Here is a 27,279-nt window from a genome sequence, read left to right on the forward strand (position 1 = left end):
CTTGAAAGCATTGTACAAAGCTACTGTGATCAAATCAGTATGTAACTGGCAAAAACCACATCTGAAGATATGTAGAATAGAACAGACAATGCAGACACAACTACAATCCTACTCATTCACCTTATCTTTGATAAAGGGGCCTAGAAGTCCATTGGGAGAATGATAGACTCTTTAACAAGTGCTGCTGGAAAAAATGGCTCTCGATTTGCCACAGGCTGAAACTAGACCCACATTTATTACCGGGTACTAAACTAAGGACAAAGTCAGTCAAGGGTCTAAATATGAAATATGAAAACAGAAACACTACTTCTGGGAAAATGGAAGAACAGTGAGCAGCAGAGAAGAATTTTCAAGTTTGGTGTCCAGACCTTGTAATGTAGCGACATGAAAAAGAAGAAAGACAGAAGTGAGTCCCATGGTTACAGCAAAGCTCTAAACTGAGACTTGAAGCCCAGGGAAAGAGATAATTCAGGAATCCAGCAAACATAAGAAAGCCATGGTGGTGGCCCTGCTGCATGGGGAAAAACAGCAGAGAAGCAGGGCAGTTCCCACACCTTGTGTGCTCGTAGAGGTTTTGCTGGCAGGGGAGAAGCAGCCTCCCTGTACGCCTGTGAAGGTCCTGTTGGTCAAGGAGAACCAGCAGGGAAGCAGCTTCTGCCTCCCACCTCCTGCCTCCTCCATCCCTGTAAGCAACTGGACATGACACAGGATGAGATAATAACTGACGTAAGCAAGCAACCTGACATTTAGGTTGTTTGATTGACTTTGCAAGCCTAAGAAACTAATTAGAGGATAAGGTTATGCAGTATCATAACAATTGTGCATTTCCTACTATGCTATCACTGTTTTGTTTTGTTTCGATTTTCTGTTCTGCTTGATTTCCTTTAAAAAAAGGAACAGAAACAGTAAGTCTACTGGGATGGAGAGTGGGCAGAAATCTTGAACACATAGGAGTTGGTAGAGAGTTCTTGAATAAAACCCAGATAGCATGGTAAATACTCCAAAGAATCAACAATTGCAACCTTACCTGATTACAAAGCTTTTGTATGGTGAAAAAAATAGTCAGTAAAGTGAAAAGACAGCCCACAGAGTAGGAAAAAACTTAGCTAATTGTTCCTGAGACAAAGGACTTCTATTAAAAACATATAAAGAATGGAAGCAAATCAGATCTTTGAAATTCAAAGACCCAATCCAAAAAGCATCTGAGATGAACACACAGTTCTCTGATGAAGAAATACAAATGGCAAATAGATATCAACATCACTGGTGATTCGAGAAATGCAAATTAGAACAACACTGAGTGAGGTTCCATCTCACTCCAGAAAGAATTGATGCCATCAAAAAATCAATAACAAATGCTAGAAGGGCTCTCTATGTGGGCAAAGGAATCCTTCCCCACTGTTGGTGGGAGTGTATGTTGGTGCAAAGGTATGGAAATCATGGTGGAAATTTCTCAGAAAACTAAGATTAGTGGTGCCATCCCACCCAGCTATTCTTTTTATGGGTCTCTTTCCAGAACAATTGAAAGTATGCCACAACAAATATGTGCACTCACATTTATAGCAGTACAATTTGGAAACAAATGCCCATCAGCTGGGGAATGGATGAAAAAAATGTCATATTTTTACACAATGGAGTACTACTCAGTCATAAAGAAGGATAACTTGAGACTTTCGCATGTAAATGGTTGCAATTTGAGATCATATAGCTAAGTGAGACAAATCAGGCTCATATGTGTACATATCATGTTGTTGCCCTTATATGAGAAAGTGAAAGGGCAAACAAGGTCTAAAATGTACAATAGATATTATGAAATGGAAAAACATTTTTCAAACAGAAAAAGGAACTAGAATGGGTGAAACAGGAAAGGACACTAGGGAAAACAGAAAAATGCAAGTCAGCTGTACTGTTAGTGTCTCTTAGACCATTAAAAAGTGAGGTTTGTGTTAATGTTGATTCAAGAAAGTTTTATGCCAATATCTTTAACTGTGATCCACTAATTTAAAGATAACAACATGTAATGTATTAACTATTGTTATTTGCCTATTATTTTGTTCTGAAATTTTTTATTTAAAGAAAAAACAGCAGAAAAAGGGTAAAAATAATACATAACTTCAAAAAATTAACAGTAAGAATCACTAGTTGATAAATTACATATTGTCCTCTTAGAAATAGTTGTTCAAGTTACAAAGTAAAGCATACAAAATGGACATTTAAACAGCGAGACTGTAAACAGTTCTGTTCAACTATCCAACAAAAACTTAGTAATATGGTTATCAATACTACACACTTAAACATACAAGCAGTATATTCTTTAGAACACTTTCTTTTTCTCTCTTTTTTACAATAGCAATTACACATTTTGGGTTTTATTACTCCTACATTTTTTACTACTTTTTACACTAGAGACATAATGTGATATTTATAAATATGATTCTTACTTATTTCACTAATGAGGATAGCTTCAAGTTGTCTCCACTTGCCTATGAAAGCCTCAAGATCACCCTTTTTTATAATTAAGTGATATTCCATTGTATGAAAATACTACATCTTTTTCATCCACTCTGCAGTTGGTGGGCATCTTCGTTGTTTCCAAGATTTACCTATTACAAATTGTACTGCTATGAAGATGGGTGAACATATATCACTGTGATATAACCTTTTCAGTTTTTCGGGGAAAATTTCCAGGAGGGGAATAGCTGACCCAGTAATAAATCCTCCTGTTATCATCCCAAAACAATTGATGATACTGTATGACAACAATGTAGGAGAGTTCCTTTTTCCCCACAGCCTCTCCAACATTTTTTGATAGCTTTCTTGATCCTGGCCATTCTTTCTGGAGTGAGATGGTGTTGTTTTAATTGTAAGTGGAGACATAAGAACAAAAGCTTGATGGGGCTTAAAAACAAGCTGATATAAAGTCAGCACTAGCTATTATAACATCTTGTTTTCTTCAAAATAACTGTTAATACCATCACAGACAATAAATCAAACACCCCAGAATAAAACCATCCCAATTAATGAATGAAAACATTATAAGTATTCAAAATAATATAATGGGGAATCATGATTACCACATGTTTTTATATATTCTTACACTAGGGAAACTATTCGGTATTTATATATGTGAGTTTGATTTATTTTGCTTATGAGTATGGTCTCAAGTTGCATCCATTAATTTATAAATATCTCAGTGTGATCATTCTTTATAGCTGAGTAGTACTCCATTGTACAAAATACCACAACTATTTTATCCATTCCTCAGTTGATGGACACTTTGGTTGTTTCCAAGATCTGGCTATTACAAATTGTGCTGCTATGAACATGGGTGCACATATATCACTGTGGTATGATGTATTCAGTTCTTCTGGCAATATGCCTAGAAGCTGAATAGCTGGATTGAATGAGACTTATGTTTTAATTTGCATTTCTCTAAGGACTAATGATAATGAACATTTTTTTCATGTATTTATTTGCCATTTGTATTTCTTCATCTGAGAACTGTGTATTCATCTCAGGTGCCCATTTTTGGATTGGATCTTTGAATTTGGAGGTCTGATTTTTTTAAATTCCTTATATGTTTTAGACAGAAGTCCTTTGTCTGAGGGAGAGTTCACTAAGATTTTTTTTCCAGTTTGTGGGTTTTCTTATCACTGTGCTGGAGATTTATTTTGATATGCAGAAACTTTAATAAAGACATAATCCCAGTTATTGATTCTGGGAAGTATTTCCCACGTGGTTTGATTCCTGTTCATGCATTCTCTAAGTACCACTATGTCACCAAATTTTTATCTAATTTATCTTCCAACAGATTTAGTGTTTCTGTTTTAATATTCAGATATTTGGTCCATTTAGATTTTAGTTTAGTATATGGTAATAGGCATGGGTCGAGTTTTAGTTTTCAGCATGTGGAGAGCCAGTTTCCTCAGCACCTTTCATTAAAGAGACTATCATTTTTCCAGTGAACATATTTGAACCCTTTATCAAAGATAAGGTGGTTGAGTGTGTTTGTAGTTGTGGTTCTATCTTCTAATGTGTTCCATTGATGTTCAGATCCATTTTATTCCAGGGCCATGTTGATTTTACTACAGTAGCTTTGTCATATAACTTCAAGTCAGGGATTGTGATGTCTCCTGCCGTGCCTTTGCTACTTAGAATTACCTTTGCTATTCTAAGTCTATTCTGGTTCCAGATGAATTTTAGGAGTGATTTCTTTGGATCTGTAAGGTATGTTGATGGTGTTTTCATTGGGATTACATTGAATCTGTATAATGGTTTTGGGAGAATGGCCATTTTTGCCACATTTATTCTTCCTATCTATGAACAAGGGATGTCTTTCCATTTTCTGAGATAGTCTTTAATTTCTTTTTTCAGGGTATTATAATTTTCCTTGTGTAGATCTTTTACTTCTTTTGTGAGATTAATTACTAAATATTTCATTTTTTGGATGCTCATGTGAAGGGTGTGACTTCTCTTATTTCTCTCTGAGTGATTTTGTTGTTGTGGTGATAAGGGATGTCCTTGTCTTGTGCCTGATTTTAAAGTAAAGGCCTTCAATTTTTGGCCATTTAGTATGATACTGGCTGTGGACTATTTCTAGGAATCTGTCATTTCTTCTGTATTATTGATCCTATGAGAGTAGAAGTGTTTGAAAAAGTGTTGATGATCTGTATTTCCACAGATTCTGTAGTGATTTCACCTTTTTCATTCCTTTGTGCATGAATTTGAGCTTTTTCTTTCCTTTTTTCAATAATGTTGGCTAGGAGCTTATCAATTTTATTTATTCTTTTAAAGAACCAACTCTTTGATTAATTGATTCTTTGGATTGTTTTCTTAGTCTCTGTTGCATTAATTTCTGCTGTGATTTTTATAATTTCCTCTCTTATTTTGGCTTTGGGCTTGATTTGCTCTTCTTTTACTAGATGTTTGAGGTGCAGCATCAAGTTGTTTATTTGAGTTCATTCTGTTTTTCTGATGTGCAAACTCACTGCAATAAATTTTCCTCTGAGGACTGCTTTCATTGCATCTCATAGATTCTGCTAAGTTGTATTTGTATTTTCATTTGCTTGTAGGTATGGTTTAATTTCTTTTTTAATTTACACTGTGACACACTGATTGCTCAAGAGTGTATTATTTAATTTCCACGTGTTTTGGGTTTTTGAAGTATCTTTTATCATTTATTTCTAGCTTCATGGCACTATGATCTGATAACATGCATAATTTCAACTGTTACATTTGTTTGAATATGTTCTGTGGGCTAGTATATGTTCTATTTTAGAGAATGTCCCATGTGAGAAGAATGTGTGTTCTGACCTTGTTGGATAGAACACTCTGTATATGGCTATCAAGTCCATTTGTTCACTGGTGTGATTCAGTTCTGTTATTTCTTTGATGATTTTCTGTCTGGTTTGATCTGTCCCTTGGTGTCAATGGTGTGTTAAGGTCTCCTGTTATTGACAATTTGATCTTTCACTTCTATTAATACTTGCTTTATATAACTGGGTGCTCTGGAATTTGGTGCATATATATTTAAGATTGTTATCTCTTCCTCCTGATGTTTTTCCTTAACTAGTATGTAATGACCTTCTTTATCTCTTCTGATCATTATTGGTTTGAAGTTCACATTGTCTGCGAACAGAATAGCTACCCCCACTTTTCTTTAGGTTCCTGTTGCCTAAAGTATTTTTTTCCATCTTTTGACTTTCAACCTGTGAGTATCCTTTTGGGTTAGATGGTGCATAGTATATGGTTGGATGTTGTTTCTTGATCCATTCTGCCAGTCTTTTCTGTTAATTGGTGCGCTGAGACCATTTACATTAACGGTTGTAACTTATATATTGGTTTATTGTTGACATGTTATCTTTCTGTTGTTGCATCTTTATCTTTATGTTCTGTTTAATTATCTGCTTTGCTTAGTGGTTTTTTCCCAAGTGTATGTAAACTGTCTTTTAGTATTCTTTGTAGGATTGTCTTGGTGATCATGAAGTTCTTCAGCTGTTCTTTGACATGGAAGTATCTTTTTCCTGCATCCATTTTGAAGGACAGTTTTGCAGGGTACATCAGTCTATGTTGGAAATCATTTTCCTTTATGATCTGAAATACTTCACTCCATGCTCTTCTTGACTTTATTGTTTGTTCTAAGAAGTCTGCTGTGATTCTGATAGGTATTCCTTTATAGGTGATCTGCCTTTTCTCTCTGACAGCTTTTAATATTCTATTCTTATGTTGTATTTCTGGGATGGTGATTATTATATGTCTGGGTATAGTTTTATTTTGCTTATAGCATTTTGGAGTTCTATACACTTCACTGATCCTGATGTCAGTTTCCATTCTCATGTTTGGGAATTTTCAGCTATTACTTCTGTAAATAGCCTCTTGATATCATTTGTGTTGTCCCCTTCTTTTTCCTTTATCCCTATCAATCTTATGTTGTTTTTCTTTGCATCATCTTGCAGCTGTTGAATTATTATTTCCTGATTCCTTGTTATTTTTAAAAGATCTCTCCTTTCCTATTCTCTAGCTGCAATCTTCAAGGTCTGAAATTCTATCTTCACTTTTGTTGAGGTGGTTTTTACAACTTTCAATGGAATTTTTGATTTCCTGTGTATTTCTTTGCATCTGCTTTAGGTATTCCATTTGTTTCTTATATTGTTCATCCAGGGATCCTATCTTTTTGTATAGTTCCTCCAATTTTTAAACTGTGTCTTCTTTAGACATGTTCAGCATCAAATAGCATCATTTCTTCTTTTATCTGGGATATTATTTCTAGTTTGAATTCCTTTAAAGCTTCCCATAGTTTTTTCTTTATTTCAGTTGCTATTATTTCAGGTATATGGCATATAATTTCTTCTATGTACATAGCTCCTAAGGTTTCTTGGGATGGGCTGGACGTTTGAGATTGCATTTTGGTCATTTGTTTTGTTATTTTCCTATATTTCTGTGTTTCAAGTGTTATTCCAAGGCTTCCCGTGGATCTGTTGGATATACTCTTCTATGCCCTCAGCTCCTGGGACTCTGGCCATCCAGTTCCCCAGATTGAGAGAGGGTCACTGGGATTGGGACAGTCAAGCCCAAGTCCTGTGGGGCTGGTTGAGTGTGGCAGTAAGCTCTGAAGTTCCTTGGCTGATGGGAGCAATGATCCCAAACTCCTGGGCTCGGGATGGTGCAGGGACAATCACCCCAGGCCACTGAGTCTCTAGAATTGAGGATGCATGCAGGCCCAAATTCCCAGAGCCAGTTGAGCACAGCAAGAAACTAGGAAATTGGTACAGGCAGGCCCAAGTCTTGCTCAGCCTGTCCAGTGCCACAGAAGCCATGAAATTCCCTGGGCTTTGGGAGCAAGATCTTAAACTCCCAGGGCTTGGTATGGTGTGGGGACACTCACCCCTAGCTGCCCAGTCTCCATAATTGAGAGTGCAAACCTGTTTTGACAACTTTTGGTGGAAAAAGCATGGAATGCTTCATGAATTTACACATCATCCTTGCACAGGGGCCATGCTAATCTCTGTATCATTCCAATTTTAGTATATACGCTGCCAAAGTGAGCACATGCTATTGATTGTTGGCTTTGTGTCCAGTTACAATACTGAATTTATTTATTATACCTAGGAGTCTTTTTCATGGAGTTTTGGGGGTCTTCTATGTAGAGTATCATGCTGTCTTCAATTAATGAAAACTTAAATTCTTTTCCTATCTTTACTCTTTTTATTTCTCTCTCTTGTCTAATAGCTCTGGCTAGTATTTCCAGAACTATATTGAATAGGCATGGTGATAATGTACATCTTTGTCTTATTCCTGATTTTAGGGTAAAGGCTTTCAGTTTTTGGTCGTTTAATATAGTGTTGGCTGTTGGTTTGTCATAGATGGCTTTTATCAGATGGAGGAAAAGACAATGTATTCCAATTTTCTGTAAGTTTCTTACCATGAATGAGTGTTGGACCTTATCAAAAGCTTTTCTGCCTGTATAGAAATGACCATGTGATTCTTATTTTTGGCTCTATTGATACGGTGGTTACATTTATTGATTTGCATATGTTGCATTCTTGGGATGAATCCACTTGGTCATGGTGTACAACCTTTTTGATGATTTGCTGCATTCTGTTTGATTATTTCATCGAGAAGTTTTGCATCTATGTTCTTTACATAGTTGCCCTGTAGTTCTCTTATTTTGTTGTGTTGTTCTCTGGTTTTGGTATTAGGGTAATACTTGCTTCCAGGAATGAGTTGGGAAGAATTGCTTCCCTTTCAATTTCATAGATGAGTTTGAGAAATGTTGGCATTAACTTTTCTTTGAATGTCTTGTAAGATTCTGCATTGAATCCCTCTGGACCTGGGCTTTTCTTTGTTGGTAAGGTTGGAATTTTCAATTTTGGGTTATTTAGCAGCTTTACATCTTCTTGATCCACCTTTGGTAATTCATATGTTTCCAGGAATGTGTCTATTTTTTCTGAGAAATAGAAATAGGTATTAAAGATCTTCTGTATTTCCACAGGATCTGTAGTGATTTCACCCTTTTCATTCCATATTGCATGAATATGAGTTTTTTGTTTTCTTTTTAAAATAAGATTGGCTAGAGGCTTATAAATTCTTTCAAAGAACCAACTCTGATTCATTGATTCTTTGGATTGTTTTCTTAGTCTCTATTACATTGATTTCTGCTCTGGTCATTATATAATTTCCTCCCTTCTTTTGGTTTTGGGCTTGACTTGCTCTTCTTTTTCTAGATGTTTGAGGTGTAACATCAGGTTGTTTCTTTGTGTTTGTTCTGTTTTCCTGACATAGGAATTCACCACAACATATTTTCCTCAGAGGACTGCTTTCACTGCATCCCACAGGTTCAGGTAAATTGTATTTATATTTTCATTTGCTTGTAGATACAGTTTAATATCTTCTTAGTTTCCTCTGTGACCCACTGATTTGCTCAGTAGTTTATTATTCAGTTTCCATGTTTTTGCTGTTTCTTCTGTCATTAATTTCTAATTTCATGGCACTATGATCCGATAACATGCATGGAATAATTTCAGTTCTCTTGCATTTAGTTAAGCATGTTCTGTGGGCTAGTATATGGTCTATTTTAGAGAATATCCCATTTGCCGCTAAGAGGAATGTTTATTCTGATGTTGGGTGGAACACTTAGTATACATCTACCAAGTCCATTTGTGCATGGGTGTGATTCAGTTCTGTTATTTCTTCGCTGATTTTCCGTCAAGTGATCCTTCTCTTTGTGTCAATGGGGTATTAAAGTCTCCTATTATAATTGTGCTATTGCTTGTTTGTTTTTTCATTTCTACTAACATTTGTTTTGTAAAGCTGAGTGCTCCTGGATTTTGTGCATATGTATTTAAGATTGCTATGTGTTTCTCTTGAATTTTTCTCCTAACTAGTGTGTAGTGACCTTTTTTATAGCTTTTGATCATGCTTGGTTTGAAGTTCATGTTGTGTGCAAACAGAATGGTCACCCTTGTTTTGTTTTGGGTTCCTGTTGTATGGAGTATTGTTTTCCATCCTTTGACTTTCAGTCTATGAGTTTTCTTTTGGATTATATGTGTTTCTTATAGACAGCATATCATTGGATATTGTTTCTTGATCCATTCTGCCAGTCTGTTTCTTTTAATGGTGAATTGAGGCCATTTACATTATAGTTATTACTGAAATATAGTGGTTTTTAAAATGAATTTTATGCAACTTTATTTAAAAAATCTTGTTCATGTACAGACATTGGCACATTTTAGAAACAAACTACGTAAATAGATCTTTCCTATAGTTTAGGAAAGTGGAATGTTAGAAGTCAACAAAATGGTAAACTTAAAGTGCTAAAACAGAAGGTACTTTCCAAAATCTGTTCACTAAAACAGTTACATATCCCCATTTACATCCTTCACTTTTTTAGTGGCAGGGAATGTCTCCTTGGATTGACACATATGAAGGAATAGTTTCCCTACAGTAAAAGTAAAAGGCAAATAAGTGATTAGCACTTGGCCAACTTTTTTGTTTTTGATGATCTAAAGTCTACTTTAACCTTCATCTCATGAGAAGAAACAGAAGGATTCAGAATTATAAGCTGAAAGCCCAGAATTAATTACTTGGGCATTGAGAGAGTTTGTAGATATTAACATCTCTTTTCTTCCAGGAAGTGAGCCCTTTGTTTTTATGGAATAAGTTTTGTGAAGTGAAAAAGAAAGTATTAGAGAAGCAGTGAACTAAAAAGATGTCACATTCATTAGTTTTAAATACTTAAGTTATTAAGAAATCTAAAATGTTACACAGTTAGAGGTAGATAATCGTCCCAAGTTTCCATGGAATCTAATAATTTACTATCTCGACATCAAACAGATCACAAACTCCTTAATTATCATCTAAACTAAAGTTGTAGTCATTTGCAGGGGTAGAAGAAAGTTGTAAGAGTGAGAACACATCAGAAGACATTAACTCATCAGTAGTATATCCACTAATAGATCCTGTGGATCCTATTTCTGTGACTGGTATCTGCTGAAGGTTCTGGCTTCTTTCAGACACATGTTGCTCAGTTGGGTTCTGAGGCAGCATGCTGAGTTTCTATGGAGTCACTGGAGTTGAAGACTGAGAAGAAGGTATTTGTGGAATAGGTACCTCCAACTATGTACCAGAAGATGCCTGAATGGACAAAAGGGTGTCATCATTAAAGCAATTGCAGACATTTTCATGAGTTACATAGGAAAATCTATTTTAACTGAGTCATCCATCAGATTTTTGATGCTTTGCTGTAGCCACAATTTCTGCTGATGAAGTTCTCTCTCCTTCAGTTCTAGATCTTCAATTACAGCTTTAAGAAATCTTATTATATCTATAACTTCTTTAGTATTACGGCCAGTACCTACACTTTTCCATTGGATACTATTTTTTTACTTTTTTTCAATCAAGTCAATTCCTTCTAAGACATTGGTGATATCATAAATTCTTCTTTTTTGTGTAACAGCCAGAGTATCTGCAACTGTCCTTGGCCTCCTGCAGCAGCAACATGGACTTGGTGTTGAGCAGCCCCAGGCTGTTCTCAAGCCTGCTGCTGCCGCCCCTGATGCCCCTGATACCCCTGAGTGGGAGGAGCGGGGGCAGTGTCTGTCCCTGCAGGGACTGCACCTGGGCCCACTGGCCTTGCCCTTGCGGCGCTGGCTGCATCACGTGCACAGGCTCTGCCGCTGCCATTGTGTCCCGGACCTGGTGGTCAGGACCGCACCCTCTGCTTGCTGCCCCGTCAGCTGGCCCTCGGCCACCTGCTGGGTCACAGCGTCCTGCCTCACGGGGAGCTGCACAGAGGTGGCGGGTCCTGCATACAGCAGGTGTGCCGCCATTGGGGACTCAGGATGCATGGAGGCGACTTGGCGTGCCGGGGCCTCTACCCTCTCCCAAGCCCAGGGATGCAGGAAGTAAGCCCACGGCCTGAGGGGAGGGACAGTGGGAAGGAGGAGATTATAGTGGTTTATTTTTTGACATGTTATCTTTTTGTTGTTGATTCTTTACTTTTCCACTCTGTTTAATTGTTTTCCTGTTTAGTGTTTTTTTTTTTTCTTGTGTCAATCTAGAATGTCTTTCAGTCTTCTTTGCAGGGTTGGTTTGGTGATCATGAAATTCTTCAGCTGTTCTTTGTTGTTGTGGAAATATTTTATTTCTCCATTGATTTTGAAGGATAGTTTTGCAGGGTTCATCAGCCTGGGGTGGAAGTCGTCTTCCTTTTGGATCTGAAATACCTTACTCCATGCTCTTCTTGACTTTATTGTTTGTGTTGAGAAGTCTGCTGTGATTGTGATAGGTTTTCTTTTATAGATGATATGCCTTTTCTTTCTAACAGCTTTTATATTCTGTTCTTATGTTGGATTTCTGGGATGGTGACTATTATATGTCTGAGGGTAGTTTTATTTTGGTTATGGCTATTTGGAGTTCTATATGCTTCACTGATCCTGATGTCAGTTTCCATTCTTATGTTTGGAAAATTTTCAGCTATTACTTCTGTAAATAGCCTCTTGATATCATTTATGTTGTCCCCTTCTTTTTCATTTATCCCTTATCAATCTTATGTTATTTTTCTTTGCATCATCTTGCAGCTGTTGAATTGTTATTTCCTGATTCCTTGTTATTTTAAAAAGATCTTTCCTTTCCTGTTCAGTAGCTGCAAAGTTGTCTTCAAGGTCTAAAAGTCTATCTTCATTTTCATTGAGGAAGTTTGGCCAACTTTCAATGGAATTTTTGATTTCCTGTATATCTCTTTGTATCTGCTTCATGCACTCTGTTTTGTATATTGTTCATTCAAGGTTTCCATACTTTTTTGTTGTTCCTCTAATTTTTTAACTATGTCCTCTTTTGATGTATTAGCATTACTTTCATTACATTTATCATTTCTTCTTTTACCTGGGAGATTATTTCTGATCTGAGATCTTTTACAGTTTCCTGGAGTTGTTTATTTACTTCAATTGCTGTCTTTTAAGGAATTTCAGGTCTATGGCCTACATTTCTTCTACGTCCATGTCTCCTAGTCTTGGGATGGGCTGGAGATTTGAGATTACATTTTGCTCTTTTGTTTTGTCATCCTCCTGTATTCCCTTAGGGAAGACAAATGCAACGTCTCAGTTGTTTCTTGGGCTGAGAATATCTATTCCCATTGAAGGGTGTTTCCCCAATTGAGTGGAGGTCCTTAGACAGATTTTACCAGATGGCTCCAGCCACTTGGGATTGCTGGGTGAGGCCTTACCTGTCTAGGAGTGAGGCACCAAAGCTTCCCCATGGGCTGGAGGGCACTGCACACACTTTTGACTTGCCAGGCCGAAAGCTGGCATCTGCAGTCAGCTCGAGAGTCAGTGGACAGGACCAAGATAGGCCTAGAGGTACCTCCCAATGTGTCCTCCAGTGATGTGGGAGGAGAGGCGGGGTCTTACCAGCCTCCCAGCAAAGTACCAAAGCTTCTGTGGGCTAGACATTGCTTTTTGCACTTTCCAGCATGCCAGGCAGATATGGGCAGCTTGGCAGTCACTGAGTGGGCCCAGATAGGCAAAGAGGGACTTCCCAGTGTGTTCTCTGGTGATGTATGAAGCAGAGTGGACTCTTACCAGTCTCACAGTAAAGCACCAAACTTCTGTGAGTTGGATAGCACTCAGTAGCCATTGTTGATTTCCTATTGTTTTCAAGTTCCTAAATGCTTTCATTCTTTTGTTTTGATTGATTTTATTCTATTTTGTTTGGTTTGATTTTACTGTATATGAAAATATGAACGACTATTTCAAAGAACACAAGAGACATTATTGTAGCCATTGTTGATTGCTTGTTGTCTTGTTTTTTTTTTTTTTTTGTCTTTTTCTTTTTTATTGTTACCGGGGATTGAACTCACAACTGCCTGCTTGCAAGGCAGGTCCTTATGCCGCTGAGCTAAATCCCCAGCCTCTTGTTGTCTTGTTTTGAAGTTATATAATATTTTCATTCTTTTGTTTTGATTGGTTTTATTCTGTTTTTTTTTTGTTTGGTTTTATTGTGTGAGATGGCATGTGCCACTATTTTGAAGAAAATGAGCCATTTTTGATTTCCTGTTGTCTTGTTTTGAAGTCCTGTGTTGCTTGCATTGTTCTACTCTGAGTTGTTTTGTTTTATTCTCTTTAAAATAAAAAATGAATAAAGAAGATAAACATGAGGCACTGCTTAGCATATGAGTGCAAATGGAGAACCCAATATTAAGTGAAATAAGTCAGACATATAACTTAAATATCACTATACATATTTCTTTACATGAAATACTCAAAAATCTATATACAAATAAAGTGCAAAATAGAAGACAGATAAATAGAAAGTAGGAAAATCAAATAATTTCCTAACTTAACTATTCCATTTTCTCAAAAATAAATGTGGCAATTTGTTTCATTTATACTAGTAGTTTCTTGTAGTTGATTAGTAGAAAGTTTTGTGCTATTATTTATATCTTCTATGTAAGATTCTTTTTTGTCCACATTTTGTACTCTACTTTTAAGATTAGGGTACACTGTGTACTACCGTTGTTATCTTCTTATTACTTAGTTATGAAATTTTGTTTTTTCATAAATAGACAATACATATATGCAAATAAAAAATGAAATAACTGAGGTGTAAAAAGAGCCAAAACTGAAATGCAATTGATTTTTGTATATTGGCATATATTCCACTTTCATTGGAAACCTTCCCCTCTAACTTGAGTAAAGCATCCTTCTATCACTTTGGGTGCCCTGTGCTCACTGTTGTGTCTTCGGTGAGTGATGTGATGGTACCCTCACCCCATCAGTGCTCCTCAGTCTGGTTTACATAACCATCTGATACCTCCAGGTCTGTGAGCACTGGCAGTCATCACAGGACCATCCCTGGGTGGTCCCAAGCCCAAGGTCAGACTTCAAGTTCTCATCTTGAAAGACATTGGTCAGGGGAATGTTAAACATGCCTCTGTGAATGATAGCAAGTTCCTTTTCATTCTCCTGAGATTTTTTTCTCATTGTGAGGAGTTGGACTTGTGTGCTGAAAGGTTTGCCTGTATGCAGGGATGTAATAACATTGATGCAATCTATTAATGTGTCTGTGTTGATTGAATTTTTACATTTTAAGTTGCTCTATCCTTCCTAACCCAACCAAAGCCAACCCATACCAAACAAACAAGCAAATAATCAGTCAATCCTAGTGTGGTGATGATATGTTCATATCCACTAAGTCCCTGACTTATGAACATTCACGTGGAGAGCTTTCCCAGGTGTACTGTGGACACACTTTATCAGATTACAAAGAATCCAATTTACAGCATTCTCCCTGAACAGAACTCATTTGTAAGTTGAGGACTCTGGATCTCTGAATCTTTAAATTTATTGTGCAGCACTGCTGTTTGAACTAAGGGAATAACACTGAATGACATTCCTAGGACTTTTATTCTGAGACATCTCATTATGGAGCCCTGGCTGGCATCAGACTTGGGATCCTCTTGCTTCTGCCTCCCTAATTGCTAGAGTTTGAATTATTTTTTAGGAAGTCACATGCACGTGCATAGAATTTACGACTCCTGTGACCCAACCCAGTTTAGTGGATTCCTTGTGGAGGTTTGGCATGAAGGTTTTTCTGGCTGGATGAAATGTGTAGGACTGTGTTTTCTCTTTTTTGTATCTGAAGAAGAGTCTATAAGCCTGGAGTTTATGTCTGTGTCATAACTGTAACGAGTAAGAAATCTCCAGTGAAGCTTTCTGAACTAGAACTTTCACTGGGAAATTCTAAAAATACAGTCAAAGGGTTTAATGTATGTGAAAGGATTCAGATTTTCAATTTATGTTTTTCCACATAGTACATTGTGTACTTGGAGATCCTGCACATCTTTTAATAGGTTAAAATTTTTTTCATAATCTTTAGCTATTATTTTTTTAAAAGAAGAGTATCTGTCACACTATCTGCTATTTCTTCATGTTGAAATCTGTGCCAACTCCCCCTAGGAAGATCTAATTTGTTACCTTTACCTTCACTCAGAGGAATTCTACATTCTTTTTCTAAAAGTTTTGCACCATAGCTGGATTTGTTGAGTTTTAGAGAACATTTTCTGATATATTCATCCATGGTTCTTAACTTTTTATTTCCTATGCATGTAGTGTCCTGCTGTCATCAGCTGATCATTTCACATACTCTCTCCCATCGTTTCTTTCTTGCTTCACTCAGAGATTATTGAAGAATGTTTCATTTTGTTTCCAACACACAGAGATGTTAACACTGTTTGACAGCAGAGTCAGGTGAGTTTCAGAAGGTTCTAGAATCCCTGGAAGTTTCTGTGTGTTGTCCCTGGCTGAGGCCTCACTTAGTCTCCTTTGGGAAGGCTCCTGGGAGAGTGGGTGCCAGGGCAGCATACACACTGGCTTTTGCTGGGAGGGCCCCATCCTGGGAGGAAGGAGGTGAATCTGGTCCCTCTCTGAGCATCCAGTTGCACAGCTGGGCATAGGTCACATCTTGGGTTTCCTCATGTGCAGCAGCCTTAAGAAGAGAAGAGGATAGAGAGAGAGAGAGAGAGTGGGAGTTCTTATTTGGTGCTTCAAGAAGCACAGGACCCACCTGAGCATCTATCTGTCTGTCCTTCTCTGCCTGTCCATCCTTGGTGGCCAGGAGCTTCCCCAACAGGGTTGAAGAAGGGGAAACCCTCTCCTTCTGGGTGCTGAGCACTTCACCTGAGCATAGATCCTACACTGGGGGTCCTCATCAGGTGGGCTATGCAGTAGGCACAGAGACAGAAACTGGGTGTCCTTGGTTCCTCCCTAGTTTCCTGCAGCCAGGTTGCCACACCATGGCCAGAGGTATCCTTCAGAAACTAAACCAGACTCTGTCCTTTCCCCATACATTTCAGGGGCTCCCTAAGGCTTGGAGGGTCTAACCATTTTTTTTCCTGGGGTGCTGCCCTTGCATTCCCACACTCTGATTCTGCTAGCAGGGCTGCACTACAGGATTCATCTTCCTGAAGGAACCCATTCCTGCCTCAGGAACTTTGCACTTGCTATCTCCTCTGACTGCAGTGCTGGCACATTAGAGGTCCATCTGACTCTTTGCATGAAGGCTTCTGCTCACTGGTCAGCTTACCAAAGTCCTCCCCATGATTATCCCTGGCCGTCCTGCTGTTCTACCCCTTTCTCTGCTTTATTTTCTTTCACAGCTCTGTGCTATCCTGACACTGGCCTCTCTCTTCCAGGTGATTCAGGGTGGGAGGGGGCTGTGCTCTTTGCTGTGTCTGTAGCCCCCATGGAGCCAGATCAGGAGGGAGCCTCCCATGAACGCTGCATGAATGAAGGAGGGGTTCTCAGGTGTGTGGAGTGGCTCATTTGCTTGGGGTACTTCTGAGACCAGTGAGCAGGAAACAGCCAGACACAGGCTGAGGGCCAGGAAGGGGACAGAGGGAGGGGACTCCAAGGTCACAGGAAACCAGCAGATGGGTGGGGTCACAGCAGCTAGAGACCAGGGCTTCCAGAAGGGAGGGCTCAGCTGTGAGGTCCCTGAGAGCTGAGTGGTGCAGGACAGAGCAGTGTCTCTGGACTAATCTGGGAGACAAGAAGTCCCTGTGCCCTGGATGAGGCAGGGTCTCACCCCAGCATCCAGGTCCACTTGGTCTTCAGGCTTTGTGTCCTTCACAGTGGCATCTGCAGAGACAGAAGGAGTCACCACCTGGCCAGAGCTCTGGGGTCTCTCAGCCACTAGGCCCTGTCTTGTCCAGCTGGGGACACAGAGCCAGGCAGCTGCGTGATGTCCCCAGGCCCACTATTTCAGGATTCAGTCAGAGTCAGCCCTGAGCTCCAGCCTTCCCTGGCCCTGTTTGGCTGAGACTTTGGGGCATCTCCCACCCTGCACTCCTCTTCCTCTTACAGAGGTTTTCTTCTTGGATGGCAGTGGCTAGGCTGGAGCTGGGGACTTCTGTGGGTGTCAGATGGCCATGAGAGTGGCAGGCAGGAGAGTCAGGGTTCTCGGGCAGGAATGACTCCTTCTGTAGTCTTCTGTTCTTGGGCACTGGCCCTACAGCCCCTGCATGACATGGGAAGTCACTCTTCTCTGAGCTGGGAGATGGACAGGACAGAGTATTGGCCAGGAGATCAGAACCACCTGGTCTGCAGGCGATGCAGGGCAGGAAGGAGGCCTTGGACACCACGGACCAGGGAGCCAATGAGGCCTGAGGTGGAGAAGCCCAGACCACACTGGAGACTCCCATAGGCATGGGCCCCTGTGCTCTATGCCATATTCTCTGATTTCATGTTCTGCAAATGGGTACCTAATCTCAATTTCCTCCGTCAGATTGGTCTCTTGGGCCAGTCCTGGGCTTGGGCCATGGAGGACTCACAGCCTCCTGAGACCCAGGTCACCCTCTCCCCACTCACCTGCCTTCCTGCTTTTGTCCTGACGCCAGTGTCTGAGGCCAAAGATGAGGAGGAGGGGCAGCAACAGCAGGAAGGTGGCTACCAAGACCCCAATCAGAATCTTCAGGTGCCTTTCCAGTCCTTGGTGAGGAAGTCAGTGAGGGAAAAGCAGTGGTGACTTTGGGAATATGGCATGGCAACCCTTGGTGGGGGTTTTACCATGAGCCAGGCCCATGCAGGGTTGTTGGACTCCTCACCTCCGACCCTCATAGCTGTGGGATGTGTGATTGCCACACACCTGGACAATGGGCCGGGAAGGATGCTGGAGCTGAGAGAAGCCATCAGCTCCCAGGTCCCCCAGCAGGAAGAGGCAGTCCTGGGGATTGGACCTGCAGGCTCCCATTTCCCACTTTGTGATCTGAGCCCCCTGTGATGCGGAGATCACTTCTGAACCACCTGCCGTGGCCCCGCATCCCCATCTGCATACTGTCACTGTCACTGCACAGAGGGACAGGATCATGGCTTGGGATCCTGAGGGCTTCCTTGGGAGACCAGGCCACTCCTCTGCAGCTTGGGAAACTGAGGCCCCCACAGGAGATGGTATGAGGCTGCCTTTCCAGAGGAAGCTGCAGCCCCACAGCTCAGCTCCTGCCCTGGATGCCTCCCAGCAGGGCCCTCACCATGCCCAGCTGGTGCTCCTGATGTTGTGGGGCTTTGTGGTGAATCATCAGGGTGTCCTGGGGTGGAATGGGGAGGTGAGGGGCTGAATTACCTACTCCACATTTCCCTGAATGCTCTACACCAAGGTTCGACCCCAGCACTTGTACCCTTAACCTACCCTCAGGCTGCCACCCAGATTCTGAGCTCTGGGGGCCTGGCTTGTTTGTTTACATCTCTATCTGACCCTCAGACCCATGGACAACAGTCTTCTTGGGTTGGAACTAGGACTGAGATTGGCCAAGAACCCTCAGGACAAGGCCACTACCATGGCCTTGTACAACCTGTCCTCTGTACAACCTGGACAAGGCTGAGATTCCTGCTGTGGCACTCCATGCTGAGGGTGAGGGTATGGAGGATCTTGGCAAGGGGCAGGTCAGGGGCTAGAGCTGGCCCTAAAGTTCCCGTATTCACTCACTCTCCTCCACCTGACCGGTGGCCTCCCTGCAAGCCTCCCACTGCCCACTTGGAACCTCAACCTGCCAAGTGATGTGGTGCAGTGATCGTGTCAGAGAGGACCCAGCTGCTCTCCTCCCTGAGGGAGGCTTCCTGCTATGGCTGACCTGCTATAGGGTGCTGAGCTCCGATCTCAGCCAGAGCTGTCCTTGGAGTAGGACCAAAAGGACCTGTGCCCAGACTGATGGTGTCCAGGGTGCCTCACCTGAGACCACAAGCTCCACAGTGTCACTGGGGTGTGAAAGTAGATATGGAGATGAGTCATGAGAGCCATAGCACCTGTAGATCCCCTGGAGGCTCAAGCTCGCAGCTCCCAGGAAGAATTCTGCCTGGGACTGTTGAGCTCGGGACTCTGATCTCAGATGCAGTGGAGTATCAGCTGCCCCCTCCTTGGACAGAAGGAAAGTGTCCATTGGAATCTGTGACTGGCACAGCAGGGTCACGTTCTCTCCTGTGGACACTGTGGGTCCTGGCTGCACCCAGAGGGATGGTGTGACAGGGAGCTGTCCTGGAGAGAAGGAGGTGGTAAGGGGCTGCCCAAGCTTGTTTTGAGCTGGGACCTCAGCAGGGTTGTCTCAGAGGTTCCTCTCTGTCTGTCTCTGTTTTTTCTGACTCTGCCCCTTCTGTCCTCCCCTGTCTCTCTGTCTCCTCCTTGAAACCCCACCCTCTCCCTGGCCATCACCTTGGGTTCCCCCATCAGGGTCTGTGCAGAATCCGGGTGTCTGACTGAGCCCTGGGTGCCTTACCTGTGATCAGGATGTCTAGAGGGTCACTGGGGGCTGACCACTCAGAGGAGAGGCTGTGTCCACCATAACATCTGTAGCGGCCTCCATGGGAGCTGCTCCCAGGGCCCAGGTGGAAGTGGGCGTGAGAGAACCCAGCCAGGGCTTTCTGGCTAGGGTGCTGGAGAAGGTCACCTGCCCCCTCCTTGGACAGGGTGAATCTGTCATAGCTGAGGTCAGAGCGACACTGGAGGGTCAGGTTGTATCCAGGTTCCAGGACAGGGCCCTGCTGTGTCAGGAGGGAGGGTTTCCCAGACAGTCCTGGAGAAAGGAGAAGTCAGAATGAGTGGTTGCTTCCTCCAACATCCCTGCCCTACTGTCCTTCCCTGTGAGTAACCTTGTCTGTTACACTCAAAGTCCAGTTCAAGACCTGCTCTGAGCCACTGCCAGCATGGTGTCCATTGATTTTGAGCTCTGTCAACGTGTTTGGAGAGTCAAAAGCTGTTGCACTGGACAGGACTTTCTCACCTGGGATTAGGAGCTCCAAGGAGTTACTGGACTCTGACCATGCCTGGGGTTTATTACTGTTATAGCCATAGCATCTGAACCACCACCTGTGTTTGGGGGTCACAGGGCCCAAAGTGATCAGGGCCTGGGCCTCCCCACTGGGGCCTTGCCATGAGACTTGGGTCCATGAGAGATTCTCCTTTTCATTGATCAGAACAAACTTGTAAAATCTCTGCTGTGAGCCACACTGCAGAGTCACCTTCCCTCCTGAGGTCACCACAGGGCTGGGCAGGGCTGAGAGGCTAGGTTTGCTGTAGACTCCTAGGAGAGAAGGACGCAGCCTGTGAAATGGACTCACACCTCTCACACTGTCCCCAGAGCTAGGCTGTGAGAGGGTGACACCCCTGACAGCAGACCCCTTCCTGAGGGCAGACCCTGGGACCTGGACCCTGTGTGTCCTCTCACCTGTCACCACCAGCTCCAGAGTATCACTGGACAGTGACCAGGAAACAGAACTCTTATAATAACAGTGATATCGTCCTGCAGTGTTTTCGGTCATTGTAGGAATGAAGAACTTGGCAGTGTTTGTGGGGTTTTGTGAGGTCACTGTCTTCGAGCCTGCAAATCTTCCATCTTTGTATAGATGGCACTCCTGGGCCCCCAGAGTCCACTGACACCAGAGGGTCACAGTCTCTCCCATTTTTATCAAAGATCCTGGTTCAGCCCAGAGCCTAGGTTTGGGTAGGCTCCCTGCAGGGAAATCGCAGCTTGGTCTAGGACCTTCCTCCTCCCCTTAAATCCCAGCTCTCAGCTCCAGGACCCTTCAGACCTCCCAGCAACAGCCCACACCTGTGCTCTATCCCCACCACCCAGGGGTGGCCCATGTCCCCACGAGGAAAAGACACTGGGGACACACTCACCTGCCTGCACTTGGGTCCTGGGTCCCAGACTTAGTCCTGGAAGAGAGTTCTCTGTGAGAGGTTTGCTCTAGAGTCTGAGCAGGGCCTCTGCTCCCCAGAGCCTCCTGAGCCCTGAGTCTCTGATGGACCAGGGCTTGTCTCTGGGTTAGGGTCCCTTCTATACTGGGGTGTCCCCTTCATTTTTCCCTTCTTACCTAGGCAGAGCAGGGCTGTGAGTGTGGATGTCAAGTCTTCTCCAACTGCTGACCACATCTGTGCAAGCCCCATGGACAAATGCGGTGTTGAAGCTTTAAGGCTGTGCTGTGTTCATCTATAGTTTGTCATAGCACTGCCTATGACAGTGCTATGAGCAGAACTTCCCTCTGGATCAGTGAGATCGTTGTGTTGCAAGGTCTAGGTCACGTGCAGGCAGGCATCTGACATGGGATTTTCCTTTCCTTTGAAATCTTTTTGATTAGTATTCGTCACACGAAGGGCCAAGACACAACAGCAAATAGACTTGATGTCTCCCTCAGCTGACGCCTTTCAGAGGTTGGTGGCGAGGGGTAATCCTTCCTGTCAGAACCTCCCATGGGTCTCCTCCCTTCCTCAGCCCGTCTATCTGCACAGCACAGTCATCCTCCTTTTGGCCGTCCTCTCTCAGCCCTTAGATGCTCTGGGGAAGATGCAGGTTCCTACCTTAGCTGGAGGAGAACAGAGTCACACTGATCACTGGATCTGTGTCCTGGGAATCACCATGGAGGAGAAATGCAGGGCAGCACTGCTGATTCACTTCCTGGCTCTTAGTGTGGGTTTCCTGTGCTCAACCCTCCCCATCATGGGCTTCCGTACTACCTTAGCAACTGAGTCCACTGTCTTCTCTTTAAGAAGAAATTTCTGAGCCATTCTTGCATTCTCTGTGTCCCTGTATAAAATGCATCTGAGGTTGGTGCCAGTTGATTTTAGTTTATTACTCAATTATCAATCTCCATGATGTCCTGAAGTTAGCATCTCCCACTGAGCCTCAGCTTTCTCATTTGCAATCTGTAGCTGGTCCATTACAGCTAGTGATATAATGGCCTCAAAAGTTCCTGGACATGGCAGGGAGCCTCAGCCATGATTAATTTTCAGAGCAGCAAAACCATGGGTTTGGGCAACATAAAGTCCATGATGTAAGATCATGGCCCTAAGAACATCGCTCTAAGAACTTAGGAATGGTCAGTGTACTACACCTGCAGCTTCTGGACCATCATGGTTATGAAAAGAAAGGTAGGAAGGAAGGTTCTCAAATGAAGAAGAATACAAAGAACAAAGTGGCGAGACCACTGGTGTTTCAGATTATCAAGGGGTCATTATGGACCATCTTCTCTGTTGTGGTGTAAGTACAGCTGGACACAGGCAATCCCACTGTGCGTAGGAAAAACTGCTGTCAATCCCAGCCAGGCCACATGTACAGAACAGCTTCTGAGCTCTGTGTCTGGAACCTACAGTAGTGCTGTCTTCAACTTTCTCCTGAGAACTCAAGAAGGTTTCTGATAGGATGACCTAGAGCTGATATCAGCCTGGGGGGTGGAAAAGATGTCCACAATTGTGCCCTTGCCCATGTGCTCTCTAGTTCATAGTGTTCTGCTCTCACACCGTGGAGTGTGCTACTTTTCCTGTTTTCAATTTGCATAGCCCAGCTGTATAGAGCATGTTTTTGTCCTGCCTTCAGGAAGTATAAAACTTTACTACATATTTGGGCTTGTTTTATCCAATTCTTTGCTCTAGGTGATAAGAACCTAGAATGAATCTCTGGAAGTTGAGTCCCCAGAACCCTAGGGAGGAGTAACAAGTTCAGGACTGCAGGTGAGTGTGGAAAGCTGTGTTGCTCCTCTCCCAGATTTACAGATGGACGCTGAGGTCTCAGATCACTGTCCAGAGACCCTGGTCAGTACTGAGCTACCTCTCCGTGTAGGTACAGTACCCCAGTGTTGTCATACACAGGCCTCACGTGTAAGCATGAGCCTTAGGCTTGCACTGGAACAATCCCTGCAGCATAACCTCAGGCAGGGCATATGCGGGAAGCATGGACAGTGCAAGGAAGTAGCAGCTGCAGCTTCCTCTCTCAGGATTTTTTGTTTTATTTTTATTTTAAAGAGAATAAAATCAAAGAAAATTAAACAGAATAAAGCCAATCAAAACAGAACAATGAGAGTGATACAGGACTTCAAAACACGACAATAGGAAATAAACAATGGCTAACATAATTCCCACTATCTTCACAATAACTGCCCATACCATAAGACATAAGATCAAACAAAACAAAACAATGGAAGTGACACAGTACTTCAAAACAAGATAATAGGAAATCAACCATGGTTAACATAATATATCTTGTTATCTTCAAAATAGCTTCCCATGCCATCAGACATAATAAAATCAAACAAAACAGAACAAAACCAAACAAAACCAAGCCATGAAAATGATACAAGACTTCAAAATAAGATAGTAGTGAATTAACAATGGCTCCCACCTTCTCTTCCTAGACAGTTCCGCCCCTTTCACTTTCACAATATCGATTGCACAATTTGGATCCTACTAACTCCTTCAGATTTTTATACTAGGGAGACAACATGGTGTTCAGCCATGTGAGTCCAAACCATTTCACCCAAAAACATGACCTCACCTTGCATCCATCTACCTACAAGAGCCTTGCAATTATCCTTCTTTAGAGTTGAGTAACTTTCCACTGTACAAAGATACCATATCTTTCTTATCTATCCTCAAGTTGCTGGGTGATTTACTCATGCTTTTTTTCTGGGTCCTCATTGCACAAAGCATTGTTTTCTCCTCTCTAACCTTTATCTATGAATTTCTTTTTGATTCAGATGTGTTTCTTGTATACAGCATATTAGTGGATCCCATCTCTTGATTACTCTGTTTCTTTTTATTTGTGAACTAAGGCCATCTACATTATGTTTACCACTGACACGCACTGGATTACAACTGCCATGCTATCTTCCTGCTGTTGGCTGCCCATTTTTCCCCTCCATTCAACTGCCTGCCCTGCTTGATGATACCTCCCTGCCACTGTTCTTGGAAATGTGGTCATCTTTATCTATCTCTCTCTATTCTTCAGTACTTTTTGTAGGGTTGGTTTGGTGGTCATGAATTCCTTCAGTTGTTCTTTGTCATGGAAGTATCTTATTTCTTCATTAATTTTGAAAGAGTTTTGCAGGATACATCAGCCTGGATTGGAAGTTGTTTTCCTTTTTGCTTTTGGTACCAGGGATTGTCCTCATGACCATGCACTTACCAGGCAAGCACTTTACCATTGAGATATATCCTTGGCCCTGAAGTTATTTTCTTTCAAGACTAGTAACACTTTATTCCAAACTCTTCTTGACTTGATTGTTTCTGTTGAGAAATCTGCCATGATTCTTAAGGGTTTTCCTTTATATGTGATCTGTTTCTTTTCTCTAAAAGCCTTTAATATTCTGTTCTTATAGTTCATGGGTTGTGGGGAGGAGAGCAGGACATCGAGAAGCCAAGCTCTTCCTGGGAGTAGGTGCCATGCTCAGGCCACAGGGCGAGCCAGAGGCCAGTCCTTTCTTGTGAGTTGACATCATTCATGGGCCCCAGGGAGGAGAAAAAGAAGCCAAGAAGAAGCCAGTCCCCTCCTGGAAGTTGACTCCATGTGTGGGCCATGGGGAAGAGAGCCAGATGACAGCTCTTTCCTGTGAGTCAACACCATTTGTAGCCCACAGGGAGGAGAACCAGATACCAGACCCTTCCAGCACATGGGCTTGGAGACAAGAATAGGCAAGGTCCACGACTTTCCTCTCCCCGACTCATAAGCAACCAACCAGCTGATCTGGAGAAACATAGGCTGAAATGATAGCTATTGAAGTAAAATACAGTTTAATGCTTGTAATATTTGGTGTTTCATTGCATTTGCAGAACTAAAGCTAGTAATCTGATCATCTCTTTAGAGGATAACAATATGCAATATAGCATCTCTGGGGAATCTCCTGAAGGTGGTAGCCATTGTTAATTCCATATTATCTTGTTTAGTCCTATATTGTTTCATTGTTTTGTTTGCATGTATTTTATTCTGTTTTGTCTTGTTTGATTTTATTATAGCCAATGATATGGGCAGCTATTTCAAAAATAACAAGATATATTATGGCAGTCATTTTTAAAAATTTTATTTTAAAGAGAGTAAAACTAACATAATAAAGCAGAACAAAGAAGATCAGAAGAAAACAATGTAAGTGACACAGATTTGAAAGCAAGACAACAGGGGCTCACCACTGGCTATGATATTGCCTTTTGTTTTCTTCAAAATAGTTGTCCATATCTTTCCACACAATGAGTTCATACAAAATAAAATAGCATTAAACTGATGAGAACAGAATGATGAAGGCATTATAGGTCTTATAGGGGAGTCTACAATGGCTGCCATAATGTCTTGTTCTCCTCAAAATGACTGTCTATACCTTCATGTATGTTGAAATTGAACAAAACAAAACAGACTAAAATCACTCTGAACAAAGAATAATAGTATTGGTGGATTTCACAGCATAATGTTATGGGAATCAGCACTGGATGCCATAGTGTATATTTTTTTTCAAAGTAGCTGTTCATTTCACCCTGCATTATATAATTGATTGTCATAAACTGTTTAAGAGAAGTTTTACTCATGTATGAGTCTCTACATGTATACCTATCCTTTCTGTATGAGAGACAAAAACAAAACAAATTCCTACAAAAACATGAAACAAAAAAGAGAAATAAATAACAATATCAAAGAGCCCAAAACACTGACAATGTGGGCCTTCAAAACAAGGTGGTAGGAGCATTACTGGGGTTGTTATTTTACATAATGATCTTCAAGAGTTCCTCAGATCACCATACAATAATATGTACAATTGTTATAATCCTATGAATGTTAACTTTTTGTTCCAAGAACTTATAGAATTTTTAGCACAATCATCATAGCTATCCTAAGTGTGTTTATATAATTTTAGATATTTTCCCTTCCTTTTTCCCCATTTCCCTGAGATATTATTTTTCTCCTCTAAGCAAATTCTTATCCTTTCACTGTATTTATTAAAGACTTTTTATCTTATGTACTCTTACTATTTCTTACACTAGAGAGACTATATGGTATTTACACATATGAATTTGATTTATTCCATTTATGAGCATGGTCTTGAGTTGCATCCATTTACTTATAAATATCTCAATGTGATCATTCTTTATAGCTTATTAGTAGCCCATTGTATAAAAATACCACATCTTTTTTATCCATTCCTCAGCTGATGGGCATTTAGGTTTTTTCTAAGATCTGGCTACTATAAATTGTGCCACTTATAAACATGGGTGCACATATGTCACTGTAGTATGATGTTTTCAGTTTTTCTGGGAATATTTCCAGAAGTGGGATAGCTGGGTCAAATGGTACTTCCATTCCCAGCTTTTTGAGGAACCTCCAGACTGATGTCCACAATGGTTGCGCCGGACTGCACTCTCACCAACAGTGCAGAAGAATTACTTTTCTCCCTCACCTTCTCCAACATTTGTTTTTGGTAGTTTGATCCTGGCCATTCTTTCTGGAGTGAGATGGAATCTCAGTGTTGTTTTAATTTGCATTTCTCTAATGATGCTGAACATTTTTTTCATGTATTTACTGCCATTTGTATTTCTTTATCTGAGAAGTTTGTATTCATCTTAGATGCCCATTTTTTAATTGGGTCTTTGGATTTCAGGTGTCTGATTTTTTAATCTCTTTATATGTTCTAGAAAGAAATCATTTGTCTGAGGGACAGTTCATTAAAATTTTTCCCCAATTTGTGGGTTTTCTTTTCACTATGTTGGAGATTTCTTTCAACATGCAAAAACTGTTTAATAGAACATGATTCTTGTTATTGATTCTGTGAAGTATTTCATGTGCAGTTTGATTCTTGTCCATGAATTCTCGACCTATCCCTATGTCTTCAAGATTTCTAACTATTTTGTCTTATAACAGATTTAGTGTTTCTGTTTTAATATTTACATCTTTGATTCATTTTGACTTTAGTGCATGGTGATAGCTATGGGTCTAGTTTTAGTTTTTGGCATATGAAGAGTCAATTTTTCCAGGACCATTTATTA

At 41.4% G+C, this 27,279-nt stretch overlaps 1 protein-coding gene, 1 non-coding gene and 1 pseudogene across 5 annotated transcripts; all 3 read right to left on the reverse strand.

The window, feature by feature from the left end:
- Nucleotides 1-7,444: 7,444 nt before the first annotated feature.
- Nucleotides 7,445-7,548, reverse strand: LOC111755575 (U6 spliceosomal RNA). The gene has a single exon (XR_002790127.1). It is a non-coding gene; the product is annotated as a U6 spliceosomal RNA (small nuclear RNA).
- A 2,754-nt stretch (nt 7,549-10,302) lies between these two features.
- Nucleotides 10,303-15,414, reverse strand: LOC111755551 (transcription factor E2F5-like; annotated as a pseudogene).
- Nucleotides 15,415-15,568: 154 nt separating this feature from the next.
- On the reverse strand, nt 15,569-21,935 carry LOC101787542 (leukocyte immunoglobulin-like receptor subfamily B member 3). 4 transcript variants are annotated; one of them, XM_013147783.3, is made up of 11 exons: nt 21,841-21,935; nt 21,357-21,599; nt 21,163-21,198; nt 20,708-20,992; nt 20,264-20,563; nt 19,760-20,056; nt 19,219-19,521; nt 17,862-17,981; nt 17,356-17,511; nt 17,080-17,132; nt 15,569-15,981 (listed from the first exon to the last, which is right to left on the reverse strand). In XM_013147783.3, the coding sequence occupies exons 2-11, from the start codon at nt 21,427-21,429 to the stop codon at nt 15,805-15,807; spliced, it is 1,800 nt and encodes a 599-aa protein (XP_013003237.1). In that variant the 5' UTR covers nt 21,430-21,599; nt 21,841-21,935; the 3' UTR covers nt 15,569-15,804. The 4 variants fall into 4 exon arrangements, with proteins under 4 accessions (XP_013003237.1, XP_013003240.1, XP_013003241.1 ...); XM_013147786.3 differs by lacking the exon at nt 20,708-20,992 and having other exon boundaries at nt 21,357-21,902; XM_013147787.3 differs by lacking the exon at nt 20,264-20,563 and having other exon boundaries at nt 21,357-21,901.
- Nucleotides 21,936-27,279: the final 5,344 nt, after the last annotated feature.

Source organism: Cavia porcellus, unplaced genomic scaffold, assembly GCF_034190915.1.
Source record: "Cavia porcellus strain 051 isolate PalLab524CR breed Dunkin Hartley unplaced genomic scaffold, mCavPor4.1 scaffold_7, whole genome shotgun sequence".
NCBI classification, from domain to species: domain Eukaryota; kingdom Metazoa; phylum Chordata; class Mammalia; order Rodentia; family Caviidae; genus Cavia; species Cavia porcellus.

Bases quoted from the DNA above. Each gene is read 5' to 3' on its own strand.
- LOC101787542 (XM_013147783.3), bottom strand. From the start codon at position 21,429: ATGGGGCTTGCACAGATGTGGTCAGCAGTTGGAGAAGACTTGACATCC. The intron at 20,564-20,707 runs GTGAGAGGACAC...CTTCTCTCCTAG, and splicing joins TCTGGAGCTGGTGGTGACAG to GAGTCTACAGCAAACCTAGC. The intron at 19,522-19,759 runs GTAAGGCACCCA...CCTTCTCTCCAG, and splicing joins TCTAGACATCCTGATCACAG to GACAGCTCCCTGTCACACCA.